The 22,628-nt window shown below is 41.5% G+C and overlaps 1 protein-coding gene across 4 annotated transcripts in view; it reads right to left on the bottom strand.

Annotated features, from left to right (window-relative positions):
• The window catches only part of LOC311249762 (matrix metalloproteinase-16-like), a 73,418-nt gene that overhangs the window by 17,766 nt on the left and 33,024 nt on the right, over nt 1-22,628 (bottom strand). For all 4 annotated transcript variants that reach the window (XM_084341065.1, XM_084341067.1, XM_084341066.1 and 1 more), the window contains 2 exons: nt 8,574-8,735; nt 3,968-4,185 (listed from right to left, as the gene is read on the bottom strand). In XM_084341065.1, coding sequence (XP_084197191.1) covers nt 3,968-4,185; nt 8,574-8,735 — 380 coding nt within the window. The remainder of the gene's footprint in view (nt 1-3,967; nt 4,186-8,573; nt 8,736-22,628) is intronic.

Genomic DNA, 22,628 nt, shown 5'->3' with positions numbered 1-22,628 from the left:
GAGGGCTCTTCTATAAACATACAAGTGTAACATGACTCTAAAGCCCTCAACATTACAGCGCTGGACCACCTGTGGACCCCGCAGGCTGTGAGACCGCTGAGATCTCTGCTATAATGACTTGGCAACAACTTGACTCTGCTTTTCCAAAACAATCAAGTGCGGACAGTGAGTATAGCCAAGCCGCACAGGCTAAATGGACCTCCGGCATGAAGTACCCGAGCAGACAATCACTTGAATTATTTGAGGGAAAAAACGAGGAAATCACCCTCATAAATGACGGAAACAAAAGACACAATTTTAAAAAAGTAAGCACAAGTTGTAAATCATTTCTATTCGCAAACCATCGTTTTAACCAGTCTTCAATCTAACAAACAGACCTTGGCACGCTCTGAAGGGAATATATCAAACTCTGGACTAACACAAACATCTCTGATTATGATTCCACATCATCCGTTTTACAGTCGGGCAGCTTCATCTACCAGGAGAGAAGAAAGCATTAACATGATACCTCAGTCTTCTCACAGAAAATTGGCACCAAACTCACTGAGAATCAAGAAATATTAGGACCACCTGCTCCTCCTGTGAAACACACTTACAGAGTGAATCCAAGTCAAACCTGTGATCCCTTATTGATTTCACTTTACTTAACGCGCCTGATTCACCGGCTGAGACGTGGATCATGCGAACGGGTGAGCAAATCGTCGTGAGTCACGATGTTTCTGGTGGTCCTAATGATGTGAACATAGTGGATTTACAACCGCACTTACATGTGTTCTGTAACAAATCACCTCTTTCTGTCAGTCTCTCCCCTCCACTCCTCTATACCTTCGGAAAAATGGGAGCTGCTACTACTTGTAAAAGCCAACGGAGAGTAACATTCATCACGGCCATCAAAATTACGAAGCAAACAGCCTTCTTCCCATCACTGCTGATGCCAACTTAAACCAAGCAATTACAGGTAATCCCACTCATTTAACTTCACTCTTTACATTTCTATTTTCATATTTAACTGAATTCTAAAGTCTGTCTGTTTTTTTTATCCGTTTGTATCCTTTCCATCCATACAGCACACAGTATATTGCACAACTGAAGAGGCATATTGCCCTCCCCCTCATCGCCCCTTTGCTTGGGGGTTAATTATGTACATTTCATTTACAGTGTTAATTGCTGGCTGTTATAAGTGGAAAGTTTAAACAAAGAGGGAGCAGATTATGCCGAACAGCATTTTATGTGTGTGGCCCCTGTGGATCGGCCTTTAAAGAGTACTTAGAGACTCATTTGGCACACAAGACTAAGGACTAAGTAGCAGTTTTTACGACAAACTGAGCCAAAGTTGTGTAGATACGTTTTCTAAAAAACTTGTACTTTATTTTCTTTAATTGCAAAAGTATAAGTGTAATACAAAACAAACAGTAGCAATTAGAGTTAGATTAAATCCAGCAAACCAAAACGTTCATTGTTGCTTTCACACTTAGTTGCTAAAAAGCAGCTCTGGTCACAAAACATTACACATCAGCAACGTCGGTAGAACAAATTATCTGTGAGTGCGTTCTGGTGGGCTAAAGGTGAAAGCGGAAATGTCCCTTCTTTGATTCCAGCCGGAGACTTTTATCATAGCGTGTCTGTCTCTGCACTGACAACTATCAAGTGGGGTTGGAGATGGCTGACAGTCAGTGACTACTGAGCCCTGTACCATAGTGATTTAAAAGGCCCTCCACCAGAGAGTTGTTTGTGACATGTGGGAGAGTGTGGGTTTTCTTATTAAACATGCCAATCTTGCAAACCCTTTTGTGCCGCTGTTAATGACTTCTCTTGACTGTGTCCTGCGTTTTTCGCGGCTTAGCTTCCTCTGCATAGCCAGCCGCCAAACTCACACTGATTACAGAGGTATGCTAATGAGAAAGTCCGTCCTTATAGTAACTCTGAGGGTTACTGTGAGGCAGGAATCCATGTTTCACTGTGGACGTCGGCATATGCCAATTTAGTAGAGTTTAGTAGTAGTTTTGTTTGTATTCATTGAAATTATTTGTTGTTAAGTGTTGCTGTCTCGGATGATGGGATCGGGATGGATGGGAGGTGAAATTGTCATTTGATTATTAAATAAAATTCAAATATAGGATGGATGAAAAATAAATGGAAGCAGCACTGGGGGCGGAAAAGACGATCTGTCAGATTTGATGAGGCACAGCTGGAGACAGACTCATATTTCCTGCACTTGCATGGCACCAAAACAAAGAGATGCCTAGTACAGGGTTGTATTATCCTAACATAAGTAAATACATTAAAGATTACAAAAACAAAACAAAAAAACAAAATCCTTACTGACAAACCTTTCAAAGAGACAGTTATCTTTCAGTTGGAGACTGTTGAAAGTACTGCTCTTTGCGTCAGGAAGCCTTAAAAAAAAGTATTTGATTCTAGTCCCTAAAAACAGGTCAGAGGTAAACAACATTAAAGTGACGTTTGATTAGTTATGACAGAGAGAAGTATAGAGGCTGGCATGCTCATACAACGGAAATTCATTTTTAAAAAGTAGTGCCAAGACAATTTGCTGCACTCAAATTCAATTTTTAATCCACAGGAGGTGTTTAGAGCCCAGCTGACCTCGCATTCTTCTTTTCCTAAACTCATGAAAAGATTGTCTGATTGCTGAACTTCCTTTGTGTCTCCACAGAACCACTGAGCTCTGCACAAATCCCATGATCCACATCACTCCATCAGACCAGACTGTTGCCCCGGGAGCAATGTCGGGTGACAGGGGCTGCTGCAGACACCATGTGACAGAGACCGGGGCTGTATTTAGACTACTGTAACAAGCCGGTGTTATTCACACCAAAAACACAGCCACAGTGTGAGCTTTGAGCGCTATTCTGGTTCATCACCTTCACAGGTAGCAGCTCTGGTCCCGAGATTTATTTGTTCAACTTTAAAGAACACAGAGCGGGGTGGCAGAGAGGACAGAAAGGGTTTTTCCCCCTCCCGACTCCACAAGCCTCTTATTTAACCATTGAATACTATCTATTTATATCCCGTCGAAAAATACAGTCCCACTCACAGAGAGCATCAGAGGCACTCTTTCTCCTTTCTGTGGAGAACACAGGACAGCTTTGTGTTGCCCCAAGGTTTTTCTCTATTCCTTACTGCTTGTTGCCAAGGTCTTGTGCTCACAAGCTGAGACCAAGGATAAAGATGCATTAAGGGACATGTGTACTTTTTTCTCTCACACTGGAATGAAAACCAGCCTGAGTTTGTTGGGGGAAAGGAAAACTTTGCTGCGCTGTGCGTGGCACAGTGCTACTTCTGTGTACAATATCCATTTTGTCCTCCGACCCCGAGTAACCTTGAAAGAGCTTCTTTAAGAGTAGCTGCGCTGATTATGCAATAAAATACACAAGCACTGGTTTTTAAGGTGATTGAGGAGAGTCTAGCATGTTTCTAGACGCTACAACCACAGTGTCAAACTTTTAAGAATTCAACACAACTTCTCTACAAAAGTTCAACCAAACAATTTGTATCACATCCAAGTGAGCCATTTCTACGTTGGGCACACAAGGAGCATGATGCAGATTAACAGAAAAGCTCCCACACTCTCTATATTTAAGTAATCCTTCAGAAAGCTCCCTCTCTGCAGGGTGCTTTCCGACCTACAGGCTGTTTCCATCACTCTGAATGGAGGCATCAATGGAGTTGTTCTTTTGTTGCGTATATCAGCCGATTAAGTTATAGGCTATACCAAGAAATCCCCTGCAGGACTGTGTTCAGACATATATTTTTGATTTGGTGTAAAAACTACCCTTCCATCAAAGTCTCACAACTTTGTTCGGCCTGCAAAGACTGATTGCAGTACCCTCGCACTGTTAGAGAAGTTTGGGGCAAAACAGCTCCAGGCTTCAAAAATGACTCCTCAAAACAAACAAAATGTGAAAATGCCCCAGGTTTGTTTTGATATCGCAGGCTCTGCGCTTACCTTGAAGACAAACATCTCTCTCCTCAGTATGGCGAGGGTGTTGAAGCCTCCGTCGCAGATGTTGGGTTTGGCGTTGGGGTGGGACGGTCTGTCTCCCGGGGGCAGCCTCGGAGGTCGTGTCTGCCTGTCTGGCTTGCGGGGGTCTGAGGGAGGATGGGAGCGGGGAGGGGGCGCCGTCGGCAAAGGCTTGGTGGGCTGGGGAATCTTATCAGGAGGCCCTGGAGGGAGTCAGAGAAAAACATCTCACTATATGACATTTGCAACCAGAAATTCCAGACTCCACTTTTGTTGACTACATTCGTGGGGGAAAGTGGTGTAATTTGAATCACACCTTGACACTCCCTACTTGACTATACTGTGATGTTCTGAGCAACAAATAACTCTAAACACAGTGTAATAAATGCACACTGATGCATAAGAAAAATGGTGAATGTGCATCTGAGTTATTCAAGATGGCCACAAAAAAAAAAAAAACTTGCTTTAAAACCACAACTTGTCACTGTTTCACCTTGGTGTTTTTGTTGGGATTAAATAAACCACATGAAACATAATCATGATTTAACTTTAAAGGTGCTAGCAGGAGAATCTTGTGTCTTTTAGACACCTTTGTGCTAAGCTAAGCTTACCAGCTATTGGCTGTAGCTTAATGATAAGACAGCTTTAGCCCCGAGTTATGCTTGTAGTTGTTATGGTAGTGTGTAAATCTTTGATTATTACAGGGCCAATTACAGCCAATCAGCTACCTGAGCTTGCTTGAGAACTACATGTTAAAGCCAAGTTGATCTTTTTCACCTGTAACTTGAACTCAAATGGCAAAGAAAAAGGGTGAGAAGTGAAGAGGAAATGTAGTAACAAGGAGTTAAGGACCAAAGAAAAAGAAATAAACCATGAGGAGAAGATAGAAAAACAAGATGAGGCCCTGTGAAAATCAGCGTACAGAGTTGAACACTGCCAGTTTGAGGGATCCAGCTCACCAAAGCACAATATGATATGTTGAGATGACTAAAACAGAAAATTAAAAGCATAAGGGGGAAGAAAGTATATACTGTAGAGATAAAAATAAAATGTCCTCACAAACGGCGGCCAAGACATGCCTCGGTGTCATTTCACATTCATGATTTGCACGAGAGAAAGAGAGCGAGAGACGTACAGAGGAAAAAACAGAGGAGAGGAGGTGGAGGGAGGGCAAATGTGTGGGTTGTGTGTATGAATTATTGAGCGCATGACGACGCATGAATAACACAGTGTGTGACTGTGGAAACCAGGATATGAGTTTCCATGTGTTGATTGGGGCCAACTGATGCAGGGAGAGATGACAAAGATGCAAACATGACAAGCTAAACCCCATCACTGTATCACAAATAATGGCCTTCACAGTGACCGCGATCATTCAGGGATGCTGCATGAAGGATTTAATGAATCAACACATGGTTTTAAAGTCAATGAGTGAAAAGAGGATTAAAGAAGTCGATAAGCAATAAATCACTGAACTTACTCCATCTATAGTGAGCAACTAAACACAGAAACAAAGAACGCTAAACCGTTAAACTAGTTGACACACTAGCTGATGATCAGAGGATTAAGAGGCAACACTGCTTTGCCAGACATCTCCCAGTCGGCACAACTGATCTGCGGTCTGTACGAGAGATTCCATTCACTGACTGAACTAAATCCCCTGAAATACACCCCAGATTAGTGGAGCCAAAGCACTCTGCAGTTATGTAAGCATTGGGAAGACTCGCAGTCAGATGGACGTGTAGACAAACATGCAAATGTGTACAGACACAACAACACTACAGTAAACAAAATTAAACGTGGCAGATACGCTGTTATGTTGTACAGATTTTAGCCACTACATTTGTTCCCGTTCATCCGGCGGTCTCCAGGTGGTCCCTCGTGTTTGACCGGCGGTCGCCCATGTGCCACGAGGCCCAGCCAATCTCTGCAGCGTCTCATTTCACTGATTAGTACACTTTAACCAAACAACAGGATCTAATCAGGGAACTCAGCTGGTGTGGTGATTGACTCCAGTGAAAATCTGCATACTCCTGGGCCTTCACCGAACATAGATGGAAACCAATAGTCGAGACTGAGAACAAAAGTGTCTGAAGAGCCTGTCTGAGTGTCTTTAAAGGGGTAATTCAGCTTTTAGTGCGACTTTCCATTAGTTGATCTCATCTCCGACAGACAATAATATACTTGTAATTATTTACTGTAAAGTTGCAAGTGATGTTTGTAAACCTTTACATTGCTTAAAAAGGTGCAATACTTAAGAACTGGCCACCTGTCAAATGAATACTCTAGCTGGGAGCACTGCGGGAGTGTTGGTGATATCCTAACTTTTAATCTCTAGTGTGGTTCAAGTTCACTAAACACTGGATCCTACAATTCCCATGATGCAAATAAAGACTTTCATACATTTGCTTTAAAATACTACTTGATTCTACCCATGAGTGCCAAATTACTTTCTTTATTAGCTACACTTTGTATTCAGTAGTTTGTATTTCTTTGTACAGTAATGTGGTGGCTCTCTTTACTCTGCTAGTTGTGTAAACAGGAAGTCAGCTGTTCCCTTCAAAAGAGTAGGAAGTCATTATGTTCAAAGCTCAGTGAGAAACACAGTGATTTGTTCACTGGGATTTAAAAAAAAAAAAAAGCACAACAGTAATTCCACTTTCATATGTTTGTATATGATCTGTCTTTATTATTTATAAGTACTCGCAGGCTGCTAAAAATTTTAGCTGTTAAGCCTATAAATATATCCAGTGAAGTTTAGGCTGTTAATTATTCAGGAGAAATGACTGTGTGTTTGCACACAGGAATATAAATGATCTGAGGAATAAATGCATCCAGCAGGCTTTTCCTCTCTACTGTACTGTGACCTCAACTCTGAGGTGAGAAACGGAAAACAGCTGCTAGATGTCCAAAACTGCAAGAACGGATCGATCCTCACCATCAAGCTCATCCTACCCGTCAGACCTTTACTTCCCACAATTCATTGTGATCCCGCTTAGCTCCCACTGACTGCAAATCGAAGTCCTGAATTCAACATCCCCTTCCAATTTACAACGCTACACCTCTTCTCTTTCCAGCTCTCCAGCTCTTCTCCTACACCTCACCCACAACTCCCTTCATATCTCACTACATGTCTCTGTTTGGAAACTCATTCCCATTTTTCCCTATTCAGCCTTAATGATGCAACTTCTACCTTTGTCCCTGTTTAGCCTCCTCATCTCACATCCCTGTTGCCATGACGAAGGAAAGGAGGCCAACTGCCAAACAAGACTGAGAGAGGAGCTGCCATCACTTGTCCTGCCCTTCAACTCCTGGTACAACAGGGAGGAGGAGGAGGAGCAGCGGAGAGGAGTTAAACACGAGAGGGATGAGGAGAGATTTGATCGCTTGCCCAGGTCTGTCACTCCCAGAGGTACGTGCCCTGGCCATGTAAGCAGATGGCAGGCTTTTTTGTGCTTGTGTGTGCGTGCAGCAATTCATGTGACAGACCAGAGTCATCTCAGCTGAGTGTGACTGGTTTACAGCCACGACAGCTGGAAGGGACAATGCTGTCACTTCTCACCGACTTGTTTCTTACCTCGAATGTCAAACTGAGGTTGAAACGACAACGTGAACATTCAAATACATTTAAAAATTAATACATATAAAAACAAATCAACCCTGTTACAAATAAAAAAGCCTGTCTAGATTGAGGTCTCAGCCACTTCTACCCTGATGTACAACTAATTCAACTCTGAGAGTGTTAAAATGAAGACTACACTGATGCTTACATAAATCCCTAACCGTCAAATTGAATTTCACACTTCTGATACACCCGCCCCTGAGCTGCATCAGCTTTATGAGTAGACAAAGCACTGCAATCAGCATCTGTCAACTCAAAATGTGTGTCAATGAGGAATGTGTGGGTGCTCTGATGATGACGCTCTCGCCTCCTGCGATCTTAAATTTAGGTCTTAATCTTAGATCTGTGCTTTATCTACTTATCAAAGTTGTGCCAAAACTGGGTTAGAATAACAGAGACAAGACGCTACCTACCTACACTTATGAGAGACCTAGTTATGATGTCTAACTTCTGGCTTGGTTACACTGTCATTTAAAAGTTAAATATTGTGTTGAGACACATATTTTCAGCTGAATCAGTTCAACTCAAATTTGCACCTTGACCAACAGCAAACCGGCTCGACAGTGCTGACTTCTGAGGAAATGGCGAGCCAAAACAAAGTGTCAATTGTACGTTTTCCCACTGAGGACAAAAGCCAGATGTTGATGGGTGTTAGTGGGTTTTATTGTCCAGTGTGAAAGGGGTTATCAGTTAGTTTGTTAGCAAGCTAGCTAGCTAGCTACAAAAGTTAATGTGATTGACTGGCACTTGAATGTTTCCAGGATGTGTTGGCAGGTAATTGGCCAGCTACAGTAGATCTCCACTAGCAAGTAGTCACTATGTCAACAAGCTTCAAAGAAATTTCACAAAGCTAATGATGTGTGACTTTCTGGTATGCCATTATTCTGGCAAGTTACTAAGGCATGTAAATAAGACCTCAACTGGATTTATAGTCCCGCTGAACATCTAAATGAAGCCAGGAAGCCTTACCATAAATCTTCTGGATGCCCAGCAGGTCGTCCATGGGCAGTTTAAAGTTGTCAGTGTCCATGTACTGGTAGAAAGGAGCCATGATGGCCGTGGGGTCGTTGGAGTGTTCGAGGCCCAGCGCGTGGCCGAGCTCGTGTACCGCTACCAGGAACAGGTCGTTACCTGAACACGCAAAGAGAAAACAGAAAACAGAGCAGTCTGTCAGCGCTGTGCTCAACATTAAAATGTGTTTACAGCATTTTATATCTCTCACAAGTTGCACCTGCTCAGGTTGGCAGTGACGGTAACTTTCCTTCAAAATAAAGCCAACTTTTGGGTCAAAGAAACTATAGAAACAAAGTAAAAATGAAAGAAACGTTTCAGGCAAGTACATAGCTGGACAATAAAACTGTTAACATACGGTCCTCGGAACAATATCAATCCAAACGTGTGAATGTGCGTCTGTGAGCATAGATAATCCACTACTTATGCATCTAATGAGTGGATTATGTAGCGAACAGCCATTGATGGGACATATAACACAGAAACATACATACACACACACACACACACGCACGCACTCACACACTCTCACAAAGCACAGAAAAGCCGGCGCTCTGTAATTAGTCTCGAGCCACGGTAAGCCGATGACTACGCTGGGTTGACCTTTTGACTCAGAAACCCTCTGTGGCAGACAGCCAAGCCTGAACCCAATCCCGACTGTATTAGATTTGGATATTTGGGATTTAAAGCCGCCCGTCCGTGCCCCATTCAATCTCCCAAACTTCGTCAATAGCGATGAAAAACAACAACAAAAACACTCCTCCTCAACATCCTCTTTGATCTTTTGCCAAGATGTCAAATCCGACTCATAAAGAAACTCGTTGTTATTGTTGGGAAACTTGTGGGTTTTCAATCAGGGTTAGGTTGCTATGTATAATTTATAATAGGGAGAAGCTAACACGATTCCAATGAGACATCTATTGGCTAAAAATAAACACCATTCCATTACTTCATCAAAGCCTTTAACACTCATAAATACAACCATATATAAACTCAATCATAAATAAAGTGTTGTGACAAACTGATTTAGACTACACAGAAAATATTGGTAAAAAAAAAAATATTTGGTGTTTGAAATTAGGCTAGTCAAATGTTTGGTTTCATGGGTGACCCTCCGATGCTCTTGCCACTGCCACTGTCACTGTCGTTGTCAGTTTTACCTTTCTCTCTCTTTCTTAAGACACACAGAGACGCGCCAGGAATGAAAAACAGCATCACTTATTCATTGCGATTCCTGCTAAAGTGAGGCACTTATCTGCTGCAAATCTGTCACATGAATAACGCATCAGCAGATACAGACGGTGATTCAGATCGCTTCTTAGCAGGTACAGTACAATGCTCGAGAATTTAAAGACCGGGCTACTACTGAGAGATGGCTTAATTGGAACCTTGTAAAGGATATTTGACTGTATAAATGTCAGTGAGTCTTTATAGGGCTGATGTAAAGCTCTCCACCGCACCGGGTGTAAAAGGACAGACAGACTGTGTCAAGATCCAGGGTTCTGCTGAAAAAGCTCCACCGTTCAGCCAAATTCTTCCAATGAAAGTAGATGGCTTGTAAAAATAGAAGAAGTACAGCAAGTGAGGCACAATTTATGCAAGCTTGTAATATTGAACAAGTGTCTGGAGATAGAGTTTATAGCAAATAAAGAGAGGCAGAGAAGAGAAAGGAGATAAAGCAGAGAGAGAAACGGCTCAGGGATTTAGGAAAGACTTGAGGAGGAAATGGGGTCACGCTCATCCGCAGCTGAAGACCCTTCTTCAGGCCATTTCCTATGATGGCAGTGGAAGAAGAGGAGCAGGAGAATTCAATGTAGCAAATAAATTATCATTATCATTGTTGAATTATTTGTGGTACATGCATAATTTTTGTCTATATTCACATTAGAAGTGAAGCTAACTGGAGACAGAAAACAAAACAGAGCCAACTGGTGACACGGTGAGCGGTGCTGGCTCAGGTGTGCATGAGCTGACCAACCAGAGCGGACTGGGTATTCGGGAGGTGGGCCTTAAAGTGACAGGAGCTAAAAGAGCGTTTCAGACAGAGGGAAAATACAGTGCTGCAGCAATGGAGAGTATGAGAAAACGGATGTGTTTTTTTGAGCATTTAAGCATATAAACCTGTTCTAGTTGTAACCCAACCTGAAAATTAGCATAATATGTCTGACCATCTACAAAAACATTACTCAGGATATGATGATAACATTTTTTGTTTGCATTAAACCTTTAGAGGTAGCTGCATTCCAAATATTTCAGTAGCCCTTTATGATAACCGTTATCAATAAATGGTAAATTTATAGTTAATTAGACTTTAGTTAATAGTTACTGACTGTTAACAAACATTTAAATGTTTTATTAACATTTGTTAAGCAAATATTTATCGTCAAAAGTTTAATTTACCATTTATTTATGATGTAAAGTTTTACCAATATTTCTTTTAAAAATGCCAAGCACAAGTATTCCTTTTCTGAATTGATCCAATTATAATATGACATGCGATATCCAACACTGAAGTATTATACAGTACAAGTATTATTAAACTTCTTTATTTACAGACAAATGTAGTACAGGTTCAATAGAGCTGTACCAATGCAAGTCCTGATGCTCCAGATTCTCTGGTCACATCAGCTGCATGACTGTCTGTCTTTATACATCTCCGTCTTGTTCCATCCCTCAATCTTGAGTCTGTCTTCCCGCCTCCTGAGGCCATTTGAGGTCAGTGTTGTCACTTTGTGTCGGTTGCTTATGTAAGTCACGCTATGGTAGACAGGGAGGTCCTGTTGGGCCCGGGGCCACAAACACAGCCGAGGCAGTTTGTACTGCCTGGCTAATTATCAGCTGGAAGGTATATGGAGCCCACACAGTGGATGGTAGAGTGTGCAGAGAGGATGAGGCAGAGAGCGAAGGATGAAAGAGACAAAGAGGTAATGCGAGGGGATAGTGTACGAGGAGGAGAGAAGAAGCAACGTGAAGGTGGGAGAAGAGATGAGTGGGAGACGGATTCGAAAGAGTGGATAAATACAGAGATAAAAAAGGTGAGCTAAACTGAGGAGAAAGGGCGTTTGGAGTGATCCCTGCATGAGGAAATGTGGAGGAAAAAAAACAACAGGATGATAAAGAGAAGCGGAAAAACTGAGGCGAGGAAAAATTATAAGGCTCGGGACTATTTGTTATCTCGTAAGATGTTCCAATGTTCCAGCAATCGGAAAAGATGGAGATGATGAATTATACGACTGTAACCTTTGACCTTGGCATCTGTAACATCACCCCGTCCTGTCAGTGGCTGTATCTCAGCCCCAGATGCAAAACATGAAGCAGAAAACAGAGCAGGATACAGCTGACGAAAACAATGCCAGCAGATGAAATACATTACAAAGCTCTGCAGGACTTGTGTGATAACCCACTGAGGGCACCAGATTTTTTTGTTTGTGGGGGAAAAAGAACAGACAGAGAGTCCTATATTTTCACCACACTGTGATTCATCACTCGCATCTGTGCCGTCCACTGGTTTGGCCAGGAATTTAGTATAAAAATATCTCATCCAATCAACTATTTTATGCATAAAATATATATTTCTAGCAACAAAGCCCCCAAAATCTGGTATTGTTGAATTATTTTATGTTTATTTCTATGATAAGTGGGCGATGATCACAGCATGGCAGCTCGCAGCAGCAGCAGTCTTGCAGACACTCTCCTAAGGATAGGTCAAGGTTGCTGCTAATGAGATAGTGTAGCCGAGAAGGAAAAAAAAACTGAAAAATAAAGGAGGGAAGATAGAGTGGATGAGGTGGAGGAGGAGAGTCACTGGAGATTTATGATCAGACATACCTCTCTCTGTCTTTCCCCACAGGGTTGCAGTAAAGTAAACAGGGGTTGTGATTAGAAACCAGAGACCTCTACCTGGCTCTTTCTCCATAATTTACCAGCTCCCTGCACATGCCACTGCCCCGGCAGCCCATCTGCTGATGGGGGGCACATGTGACATGGGAATACCGGATTTCAGACATAAACACACAGAGATAAACGCACTCTGGCCCACAAATCAGATATGGGGCCCTGGACAGTGCTGTTCAATTGCAGTAATAGCTCAGGTTGTCAGTGCGGGTCTCCAGGGGCCTGTAACCCTCTCTGCTTCCTTACTGTTTAACTAAGCGTTTGGGGTTCGCCCAACACATGACATTTGACGTCAGATACAGGCTTGGCTGTCCACTTGTTGGTTTCTCTGTTCTTTATACAAGTTTTTCCCCTAAGCTTTCGGATGTTCATTATCACCCCCGTGGTTGTGTTTGACAAATTACCAGCGCTGTCAAGGGACCAATTTTTTTCTCTCCAGTCAGTAAGGCTTTTGAAAAACACAACAACCTCTTGCGAAGTTAATACCATATCCGCATCTTGAACGAGAGCAAGCCCCCAAACAAAGCTCTAACAACCCTCACTGCTCCAATTGTACCAACGAGGATGCCCAGAAGAGACAGACATTTCCAACTCCTCCGCCCTTTCTTTAGAAAACACAGCTGCGACTGTTTCTGCTGTTATCTTGATGCTGTTGTAATGCCGTCCAAATCTAAGCGAGCATAAGCACTCTCTTTGTCCCCGAGGACCTCAAATGTTTCCCATTGTTCAGCTCCAACAACTCCCCGAGTGGCTGACACTGCACTTTCAGGAATGGTCTCGGAAAAATTTACCGAAACAGTGCTGCGTGGTAAAGTAAATGCAAAATGGGGTTAAATGCATTTTCAGGAACATTCCTGAAAATGCATTTGACACCTTTTTTGGCAGTAGGGCTGTGGTTCCTAACCTGTTTTGTCTGATGTTTTCCCACAGCCCTGTTGGATGAATTTAAGTACTGCTTCATTATGTATCATGTTCCAAATGTGTTCATTTATACTGATTTTAAGCTGGATGGTTTTTCACACTATTAATGTACATAACAATGGACAAGGATTTATGATCTTTGCCCTACAATTAATTAGAGGTGGGTGCAATTCATCGATGTGGCGATGCATCACGATGTGTCACGTGACGATTCAGCATCGATTAATTAACGTCGATGCTTTGCTAGGTCCGTGCATTTAGACAAAGGCGGCAAATTGGCGGTCTGTTTTGGTCCGCCGAAGTTTTGGTTTTGGCCAAAGCAAACTCTTTGTTTACCCATTACTTTTAGCTATTTCAACTGTTTATCAAATACTTTTAGCTAACTCTTTCAGTCATCTTTTTATTTTAGGTAAGTGCTTTGACTATAATAACTTGTTACCCAGTTTCCATGCCCTCTCCATCGCAACATGAAGGTATGTTTAGGTGGTACAGCTGACCAAGTATGCGGATATCTTTTTCTTTTTAATCATAATTTAATTTCTATTCTTTTTTCAAGTTAGTTAAGCTTTTACACAATCTTTCCGTGTGCCCCCTAGCAACTGCAAGCGAAGTTCATTATTCGGTGTGGTACAGGGAAGAAAAAATAAAATCCTATTTTACAGTAGTCAATAAAAATCTTTCATCTGTATCGAGGTACTGTGAATGCAGAACCTTAGAAGCAGTGAACAGCAGTGGTATCCCTTGACCAGCTTTAATTTAAAAGTTGGCATTGGCTTTCAAAAGAAAAAACGTGAGATAAACTGGTGATACTGCTGTTAAATATCTTACTGTCCCTGACACTGACAGTAGCTCTACAACAAAGAGAGAGAAGGAAAAGGAAGGAAATTAGCTTTTATTCACTTGCTGAGGAAGTTCACAACACTGACACTGGAAGTTGTTTCTCTACGTCATCAGAAATTGGAACAACCTTGACCCTGAAGGAAGCTGGAGATGCGTGAGGTGAGACGAAAAGCGGAGAGTCCAGAGAGGCAGCAGAGACAGTGAAACAGAGTGTGCGTCAATGAGAGCACTGGCCGTCCAGGAGTGCTGCGCTGTGCTGTACTGACAAGCTGCCAGAGGATCTCAGCCCAGTGGTTCAGTGCCTGGCTCAGAGGGCCCTGGGCTCACACAGCTCTGCTGGCTGTCAAACCAAAGCTGTGTGCCTGACTTGACAGAGTGACCATTGTGAAGAATGCAGCCAAAGTACAATGGCTGCATTCTGCTCGCTTCACTTTCACACGCACTGTGCTTCCAACAGACCCTCACTGGACAAAGCAGAAACACACTGTACCAGCTTACAGTAGCAAATGTATCAACACCAAGGTTTTCAGTTGCCAAATCCCAGGAATTTCCATATCCAAGCTGGAATGAAAATGCCATTCCATTCTGGTTTGTTGCGATCACAATTAAACATTGTTGGTAGATAATGTAACCGTCCATAGGGATTTGATGTGGCAACCACCAATATACAGTCATACAGTTCATCACACAACTGAGGCTGTTATCTTTTCTCAACTTTTAGTCGGCACTTTAGCCACAAGACAATTAGGATGACGATAAAACATAGTGCGACAGTGGTACAAGTCAACACACTATTAAAGTCTGGCATGCAGCAGTGTCTATCCAAAGTTTGCTTATGCCATAACATTAGCTGAGTGTATTTAAGCATCAGCCTTTGTCATTGCTTAGTTCAATTTTCATTAGCATGCCGAAGAATGTTTTATTTCATCCTTCAAATATTACAGTCTTGCTTTAAATGGAATTCATGATGCTTTCTGGTGGTATAAAATTGGCTTGTATCAATAATATTGGATCAAAAGGCATAAAACAGTCCTTCGTGCTTAATAATATAAGATGTTAAGCATTTAATTACATTTATAGACTAGACTTTGATGTTCTTCTGTTTTCAGAAGTTCTCATGTGAGACCAGTTTCCACTACAAATACGGCTGGAAAACACCGTCTAATGTGATAAAACACCATAGTTATCATTTTCTTTGACTTTTTCTTTCACAAACATGTTTGATGTTTGAAAAAATACCCTGATGACCAGTTCAAGATATGATGAACCAGCCATTAGCGTGATGACCACCAGTATTAATCTAAATCCTAACCCTGGCACTGCTGGTATCAGTACCACACACTATCCAGTATGTAGTGAGCTGCACTATCCTATAGAGAACAGTCTGTTCCACTTGCTCTCTTCCCTCCCCTCATCTTCCATCCCTTCACTCTTCGTCTACCCTCTCTCTCTCTGTTCCCCTCGCTCTAGGCTGTTGACATTGGTTGAGCAACACTTGTGCTGTTGAATTTATTACACTTAATTCTCACAAGCTTGTCAGAGAACAAAACCCTTGCTGATGGGAGCAACATATGTACACTGGCGTAATTATTTATTTACAGAGACTGCTACAGACTGAAATAGTGTGTGTGGAACGTTGCCAGGGATCCAAATATTGGCCGTTCCTGCGGACTCGAGGTAAATAAACCAGCAGAAAGGAGGAAAAAATGCTGCCAAGCATAGGACATCCTTTATTCTTGTCATGTTTATCTCTGTGCAGCACCTGTGAGCTAGACGGGGATGTGTGGACATTTTCATTGTGATCATTAATCATTAATAATGCATTCCCAAGCAGTGGTGTGTGCATGTGTGCATTTCACAAGCTTGCACACACTCCTGCAGCTGTGTCTGTGGACAATGCAAACACTACTTCACCACAAAAAAGCTTTCTTAACTGAGCTTCTACCAGTGAACCAGACAGAGAGGTAATGGTAACAGCATTTCAAATGAAGCTACACAACCCAGAATAATAGAAAAATATAATACAGATCTGATGCCTTAAAGTGTGTGTAGCGCATCACTTTTGACCTCTGTAGGTCATTAAGATTCTCTGGTTAGTTCAGCAAACAAGTGATGACCCACCAGGCCAACCAATAACACAATAACAGCTCATAGGGTGAGTCATTTTTTTCTATCCTCCCGAGAAAAAGAGAAAAAGTTCACTGCTTTTCCACAGTTGCCATCTGACATTTCCCCCATTAATTCATCAAAAAAGTAGAAGTTTAAGTGGCAGTCAAAGTAAAGTAGCAGTTTAATCTGATGTACTGAAGGAAGTTCAAGTTTCAATATTTCTGAATATAACCGTTTTCAGCTCTTCTACTTCAGCTGAAATTTGAACTACTTTTACCACTTGCATGTCAACTGGCATTTCAACTGCTTCCTTCTTTTACTCTTCAGCTCCTTTCATCTCTTACCTTTCAGCTGACTGTTCAACAGCTTTCAGTTGTTCTACATCAACTGATCTTTAATTCATCAGCATTCATCTCTTATACTCATATTTCTCCTTTCAGTGTTTGCACCACCGCTGACACTTCAAATCCTTTCAGGCCTCAGAAAACAGCCTTTTCTTTCTCTTTTGTCTACCTTTCTGTGAAGTAAAAGAAAAAGTTCACTGCTTTTGTTGCCGAAATCCTTTTTGCTTTTATGACTGGATCAACAGGAGTATTATTATGCGAGACTTTGTTACAGAATGCAGAACTACAAATCTGATATTTTCAGACTAATGCTGCCTTTGTGGATGTGTCAGAGTTTCTAGCCTGAGGACTTTATGTAAGCAGGTTACGAGTGACAGTCTGAGTTTGTAGGAAACACATTTTCCTTTAGTGTTCCAAATAGTAACAAAGTGTGAGATATTGTTTTATCGAAGCTTCTCAGTGGGTCACTTTTATGCCAAGGCACCCCTGAAGATTCTAAAATTGTTCCTTTAGAAATGTGTGACACTGCTGATAACATGGCTACTTCATCTTTACAATACAAAAACAGGCAGATATTACACATCACTAAAGACACAAGTGATGCTCCCTGAACTGTGATAATATGTGTGTGTTCTCAGAGGGAGACGTACCCTAGGCAGGGCTGTTTACACTTTTTGTTTGCTAAGGATCATGGGTACGAGGTTATGAGAGCATCTGACTGACTAGTGGGAGGGCAAGTCTCCCCGGGTGCACGATTTGTGTTCTTCTAGGAGTGTGTGCGTGTGTGTATTCATGTGTGGGGGCGGAAGAGAGTACTGCCGCCCACGTGGAAGTTGATGCTGCTGTCAGTAGGCGGCCGTCTATTTCTAGTGGCAGCCTGGTGGGCAGGAACGCATGGTGATATCTCTGCTTTCTTTCTCTTGATTTCATTTTCTTTGGGAAAGTGTGGAAGGACTGACTTAAATGGCTTGTCTTTCTCAAAGATGGTAGTCATACTTGGATAGTATGTACCAGACAGATATTTCCAAACACAATAAACAAGATATTAAAGGATTAAAGTTCACCCAATAATGAAAATTCAGTCATTTATCTCTCACGTTAAGTTTTGTAGTAGTCCACAAAAACAAATCAATTTGGGATCTCTGGGGCCTCCGGAGACTTTGATTATGTCACATGAGCTTTATGGAGTCAATTTATCTTTTTTCACATTTTAAAACAAGTCCCCATCTATTCAAGTTGTTTAGGAGAATGCTGCAATGCTGTTTTGCTGTGAAGCACCAGAAAAGTTTTGTGGACAATAAAATCTCACCTGACTTTCAATTGGCATGGGGGTGCTTGGATAATGAATGTCATTTTTGAGTACACATATCCTTTAAAAGGTACTGTATCTCACAAATTCAAGCGTGCATTCATAATTATGTCACTAAACCAGAAAAAAATATTTACAGTATCAATACAGCATTATCTTTTAATAAAAATCACATGTAGTTTCATTGATAGATAATCTTTTATGATGTTTTTTTCCCCATCTGTGAATAGTATTCCATCCCTGTGAATAGTGTTCACCAATCACAGATTAGGATAGCCTATATGCTGCTGAGAGGCAAAGCCCAGGGCAAAGACAAAAACTCTTGCTGCTCCTAAATACTGAGCTCTATGTATAGCCATATATCATACAAATAGCCTACAATATGCTCCATGTTGTGTTATATATGTCTATGTATCATGGTATAGTATTGCATCAAGTTCATTCATCATGTTCCCTGACTGGATCATGTAGCATCCTGTGCTGATCTATTGTATCGCACTGTAACATATCATGATGTTACATCATGTAATGTCGACTGTCCTACTGCATTCTTCAGACAAACTGCCTACAAGGTAGTGAGTTCTTCCAGCACCCTTGAAATGTGTGTGTACGTGTGTTTGTGTGTGTGTGTGTGTGTGTGAGGCTTTCAGTGCTGTTATACCTCATGTGTCCTCCCACAAACTCCACTTACAGTAACCCAACCATCAATACTGTTCCTACTGCCTGCCCAAATGTAGCCATGCTGGACGTCCGCAGGACTCACACATACACATGCTTCCAGTAAAAGATAAAGCTTCTGCTCCTGTGGTAAGAAAAAAAAGCTGATTCTCCCCATTTATTTTCTTCGAGATATAAAGAAAGGCAGCAGCAGAGTAGGGGAGATAGAGGGACAAAGATAGGGACAGAGGACATAGGAAAGATTGACGATCTTTATACAGGGAGGGGAGGTATTCTGAGAAGCTGAACAACCTTGAAAGAATGAAGAATTATTTAACTTCTCTGTGTTATCCTTGAATTGATCAAGTGCTTGGAGATGAAACCTCAAGATTAGATATCAGTTTTTATCTTTGTTAATATTTTAATCAATTCTGGTTTGTGACATTATAGAAACAATAACCTTTTCTAATTTAAGATGAAGGCGGCAAATCCTCCTCTATGCAGATGACACACTTCTTTATCAGTAAAGAAGCGCTTCAATGAGACATGTACCTTCTAAGTGATTACTAGATTACTAATAGTGACCATCTCCAGGCGAATTTTAAGCCAAACCATGTTGTTTTCCAACATCAAGAAGTGCTAATTTTGAACTTAAATGTCGTTTTGTAGAAACGTACTTAGCTAACATTTATTTTTGTGCAAATGAGACTTCAATTCCAATTCAGATCAGAATTACGCTTAAAATAGTTAATGTGTCACACACAAATTCTGTGGAAAAAAATAAAGTCTTCTAAAGAATTTCAGAGCTTCGTCCAGTCCAACACTTCACATTTCAGAGAACTAGAAAATGTTGAGAATAAACTATGCACAAACTTAACTGGAAATGGACTGCAATAGCCAATTCTACTCAAACAAAGAATGTAATGCACTGGGTATATAGGGCTGAGATTGGGGCTTTAGTCTCTCCAACAAAGTTATTGGGACAAAAATTCAGACTGCATCTCTGCAGACTTCTGCAAAAGTAGTTCTAAGGCCCTGAGCAAAACTCCCACTTCACTCGCATGGCAGGAGCTCAATATCCTTAAAATTTAAAAAGATCTGAAGTCACATCAAAAGCAGTGATTATACCCCTTAACATTATCAAGCTCCATCCCGCCAGGAGCAAAGAAAGGAGTTCCCTTTTGAGTCAAAACATTAGATGAAAATACTACCAAAGAAAATAAGAATACATCATGCGCAGGAATGGAACAACAAATCCAATGTAGCAGCAGACTAACTGACCAAAACAGCTGATAAGAAACTTAACTGAATGGCCAAAATCAGACAGCAGACAAACCCAATTTACTGAAACATTCTTTCAAATATTTGGACACTGCAATTTCAATGTCTGGACGGCAAGACGAAATTATTCATCTGGTTAAGCAAGCAGAAAATAAATGTGTGTTTTCTTAATTTCTTTCTTTTAATCTTTCATTTAAATGATTTTTTATATCCACAGTCACCTACATATGTGAATCAGGTATGTTTCATTGTTTTAGCCAATTTCGTTTGTAGTCATTATTATTTCAACTGTAACAGTGTTTTGGGAACCCATCAAGCGTCATGCCAAGTAAACCCGCTGAACTTAATGGAGAGAGCGAGTGCAAGAGATGAGAAGGTAGGGAACAAAAGAGAAAGAGAGAAACAGGGTGGAAAAGACAGTCCACTGCTTCCTCCTCGTCACACAGTAGGAGTAGCAACCTAAAAATAAACCTGCAAGGACACCATATGCTCCTATGCTCCTCAACCTCTCTTCCCTTTCCCTCTTTTGTACTCCACTTGCTCTAACATCTCTGATTTTCTCCATTCTTGTTTTCTCTTTCCTCACAATACCCTGACACGACAGAGCCCTCTCCACATAACAATGCCTCCACTGTCCACTGCTGAGAAGCCAAAGATTGATTGACTTTCATTGTCTGCTGGTAGAAAAAAAACAAAAACGGCCAAAATTACAGCAGCTTTGAATGTACAATCAAGTTACAGGATTGGACATCAATGATAAACCATTCTGTCAATCGAAGCAGGGGAGCAGAGCTTTCTCCTGCAACCATCAATCAATCAGTTGATCAATGTCGAGCTGGTCCCGACATCTCCTCCCTTAGTCAATCATCACTCTGTTATTGAGTGTCCCACCAACCTAGGAAACATAAATTCTTGACGTATTTTTCCGCCTGGTGACAGTGTGTTTTTCTAACCTCATTGGCTCATTTTGGGGGCAAGGGGGAAGAAAATAATAAAGCCCTGGAATCTCTCATTTCCTGTGTGTAGGTCTAGCTCGCAAGCTGTGTTATGTTACACTACAAGAGGCTGGAGGTCCTTGAAGGCATACCAGGCCTTATAAGTCACCCTCGGGTTAGACTGGGTGTTTGTGTACAGTCATGGTATGCAGTGGCAGCGATGGAAGTTTTTTTTTGGTTTTTTTTGTGATGCCAAGTTGTTTTTTTGTGTAAAATCCAATCAGCCTTGCTGTGGCTGAAAGTCAAAATGGAATCTGTCTTATCTATTCCTGCGTGCATCGCTTTGATTTTTCACAAAGAAAAACACAGCGGCCTCAGCCCATGAAGATGACCTTGTGATAAAGCGCGGATGAGCGTCTGCTTGTTCGCCTTTCTTGTTGCGCAGAAATTGAAAACTGTCAACTAGAGAAAAACCACCCTCTGCAAATGCGTTCCCTTTCGAAAGTGGTCGTGGCGTGGTGAGCTCTGATGAAAAGACAATCTAATCATTTCGATCTCCAGTTCTTTTTTCTTCCTTATCCTGTGTTCACACTAAATCCCTATACAATCCTCGCTTTCAGGCCCTCCAGCACTCTGCCACTGCATCTCGATTTTACCTTTTTTGAAACATTCGCAATGTTTTATCCAAACATATTTAATCTTCTCACTCTCCCTGCATACTTTTCCTGTCCAACCTGCTCTGCTCTTCCCATCACAACCTATTATGTCTTTAATTTATTCCCCCATGCATCCATCTATCTATCCCTCCATCTATTGATCCCTCACAGCTATTCATTCATCAGTCTCTAAAGCCAAGCAGTCTAGGAATGTAGGGCAGCTGTAGGAGCTCCAGGACCACTTCTCTCTGTTTTGCCCTCAGGGATGATGCACTCTCAATGGGGATATTGGCCGATCAGCCGCCTTTGCACAATCCCTCCCTGGTGTTTCTCTTTGCATCGTCCTGGCTAAAATAGAATTACAGCTATCATTGTGCGATCCTGAACACAAAAATTTCTGAAGTTGTACAGTGAAAGATGAAATGAGATGAAAGTACACATCAGTCAGTGTGTTTCTTCTTAATATCTGACCTTCGTAGACAGCTCAAAGGCCAGAGAATAAAGGAAAAACTGACAAAGAAAGACATGGGACTGATGTGTGTAAGGGGCCACAGGTTTGAGATTACATAACAGTGCTGTTATCTATCTCCAGCATGGACACACAAACCAAACGGTTCACAAATCATCTGGGATGTTGCTCAATTTTGCAAAATCAACACAGACGTTGATCTCTCTTGCATACAGTGTTCATGCACACGTCATGTACAACTTCACATTTGACCACAGCAAGGTTGTAGATATCCAATTTACTGTTTTTGTTAATTGGACATGCATTCCACTTTGTGAACAACACCAATCTGATATGAAGAGTTTGATTATGTTGGAAAAAAACCCACAAACAATTTCCTCGAGCCAAAAGTGGTTCTCTAATCCACTGTTGGAAATGTTTGTTCGTTTAAATACTGCTTAAACAAATCCTTTCCCTCGACTGCAAGCCCCATTGTTTTAAAGCAGCACCAAAGGCTGACACACACTTTGTAGTGAACAAGAGAGGAGGGAGGGAGGGTGGAAATGGAAATAAATGGGTAAATCCGACAGTTAGTCTTCATAAAAAAGGATTTCTCCAA

Source organism: Pagrus pagrus, assembly GCF_965226575.1.
Source record: "Pagrus pagrus genome assembly, chromosome: 20".
Classification (NCBI taxonomy): domain Eukaryota; kingdom Metazoa; phylum Chordata; class Actinopteri; order Spariformes; family Sparidae; genus Pagrus; species Pagrus pagrus.
The sequence above is the reverse complement of the archived record's forward strand: the minus strand, read 5'-3'. Positions and strand labels throughout refer to the sequence as shown.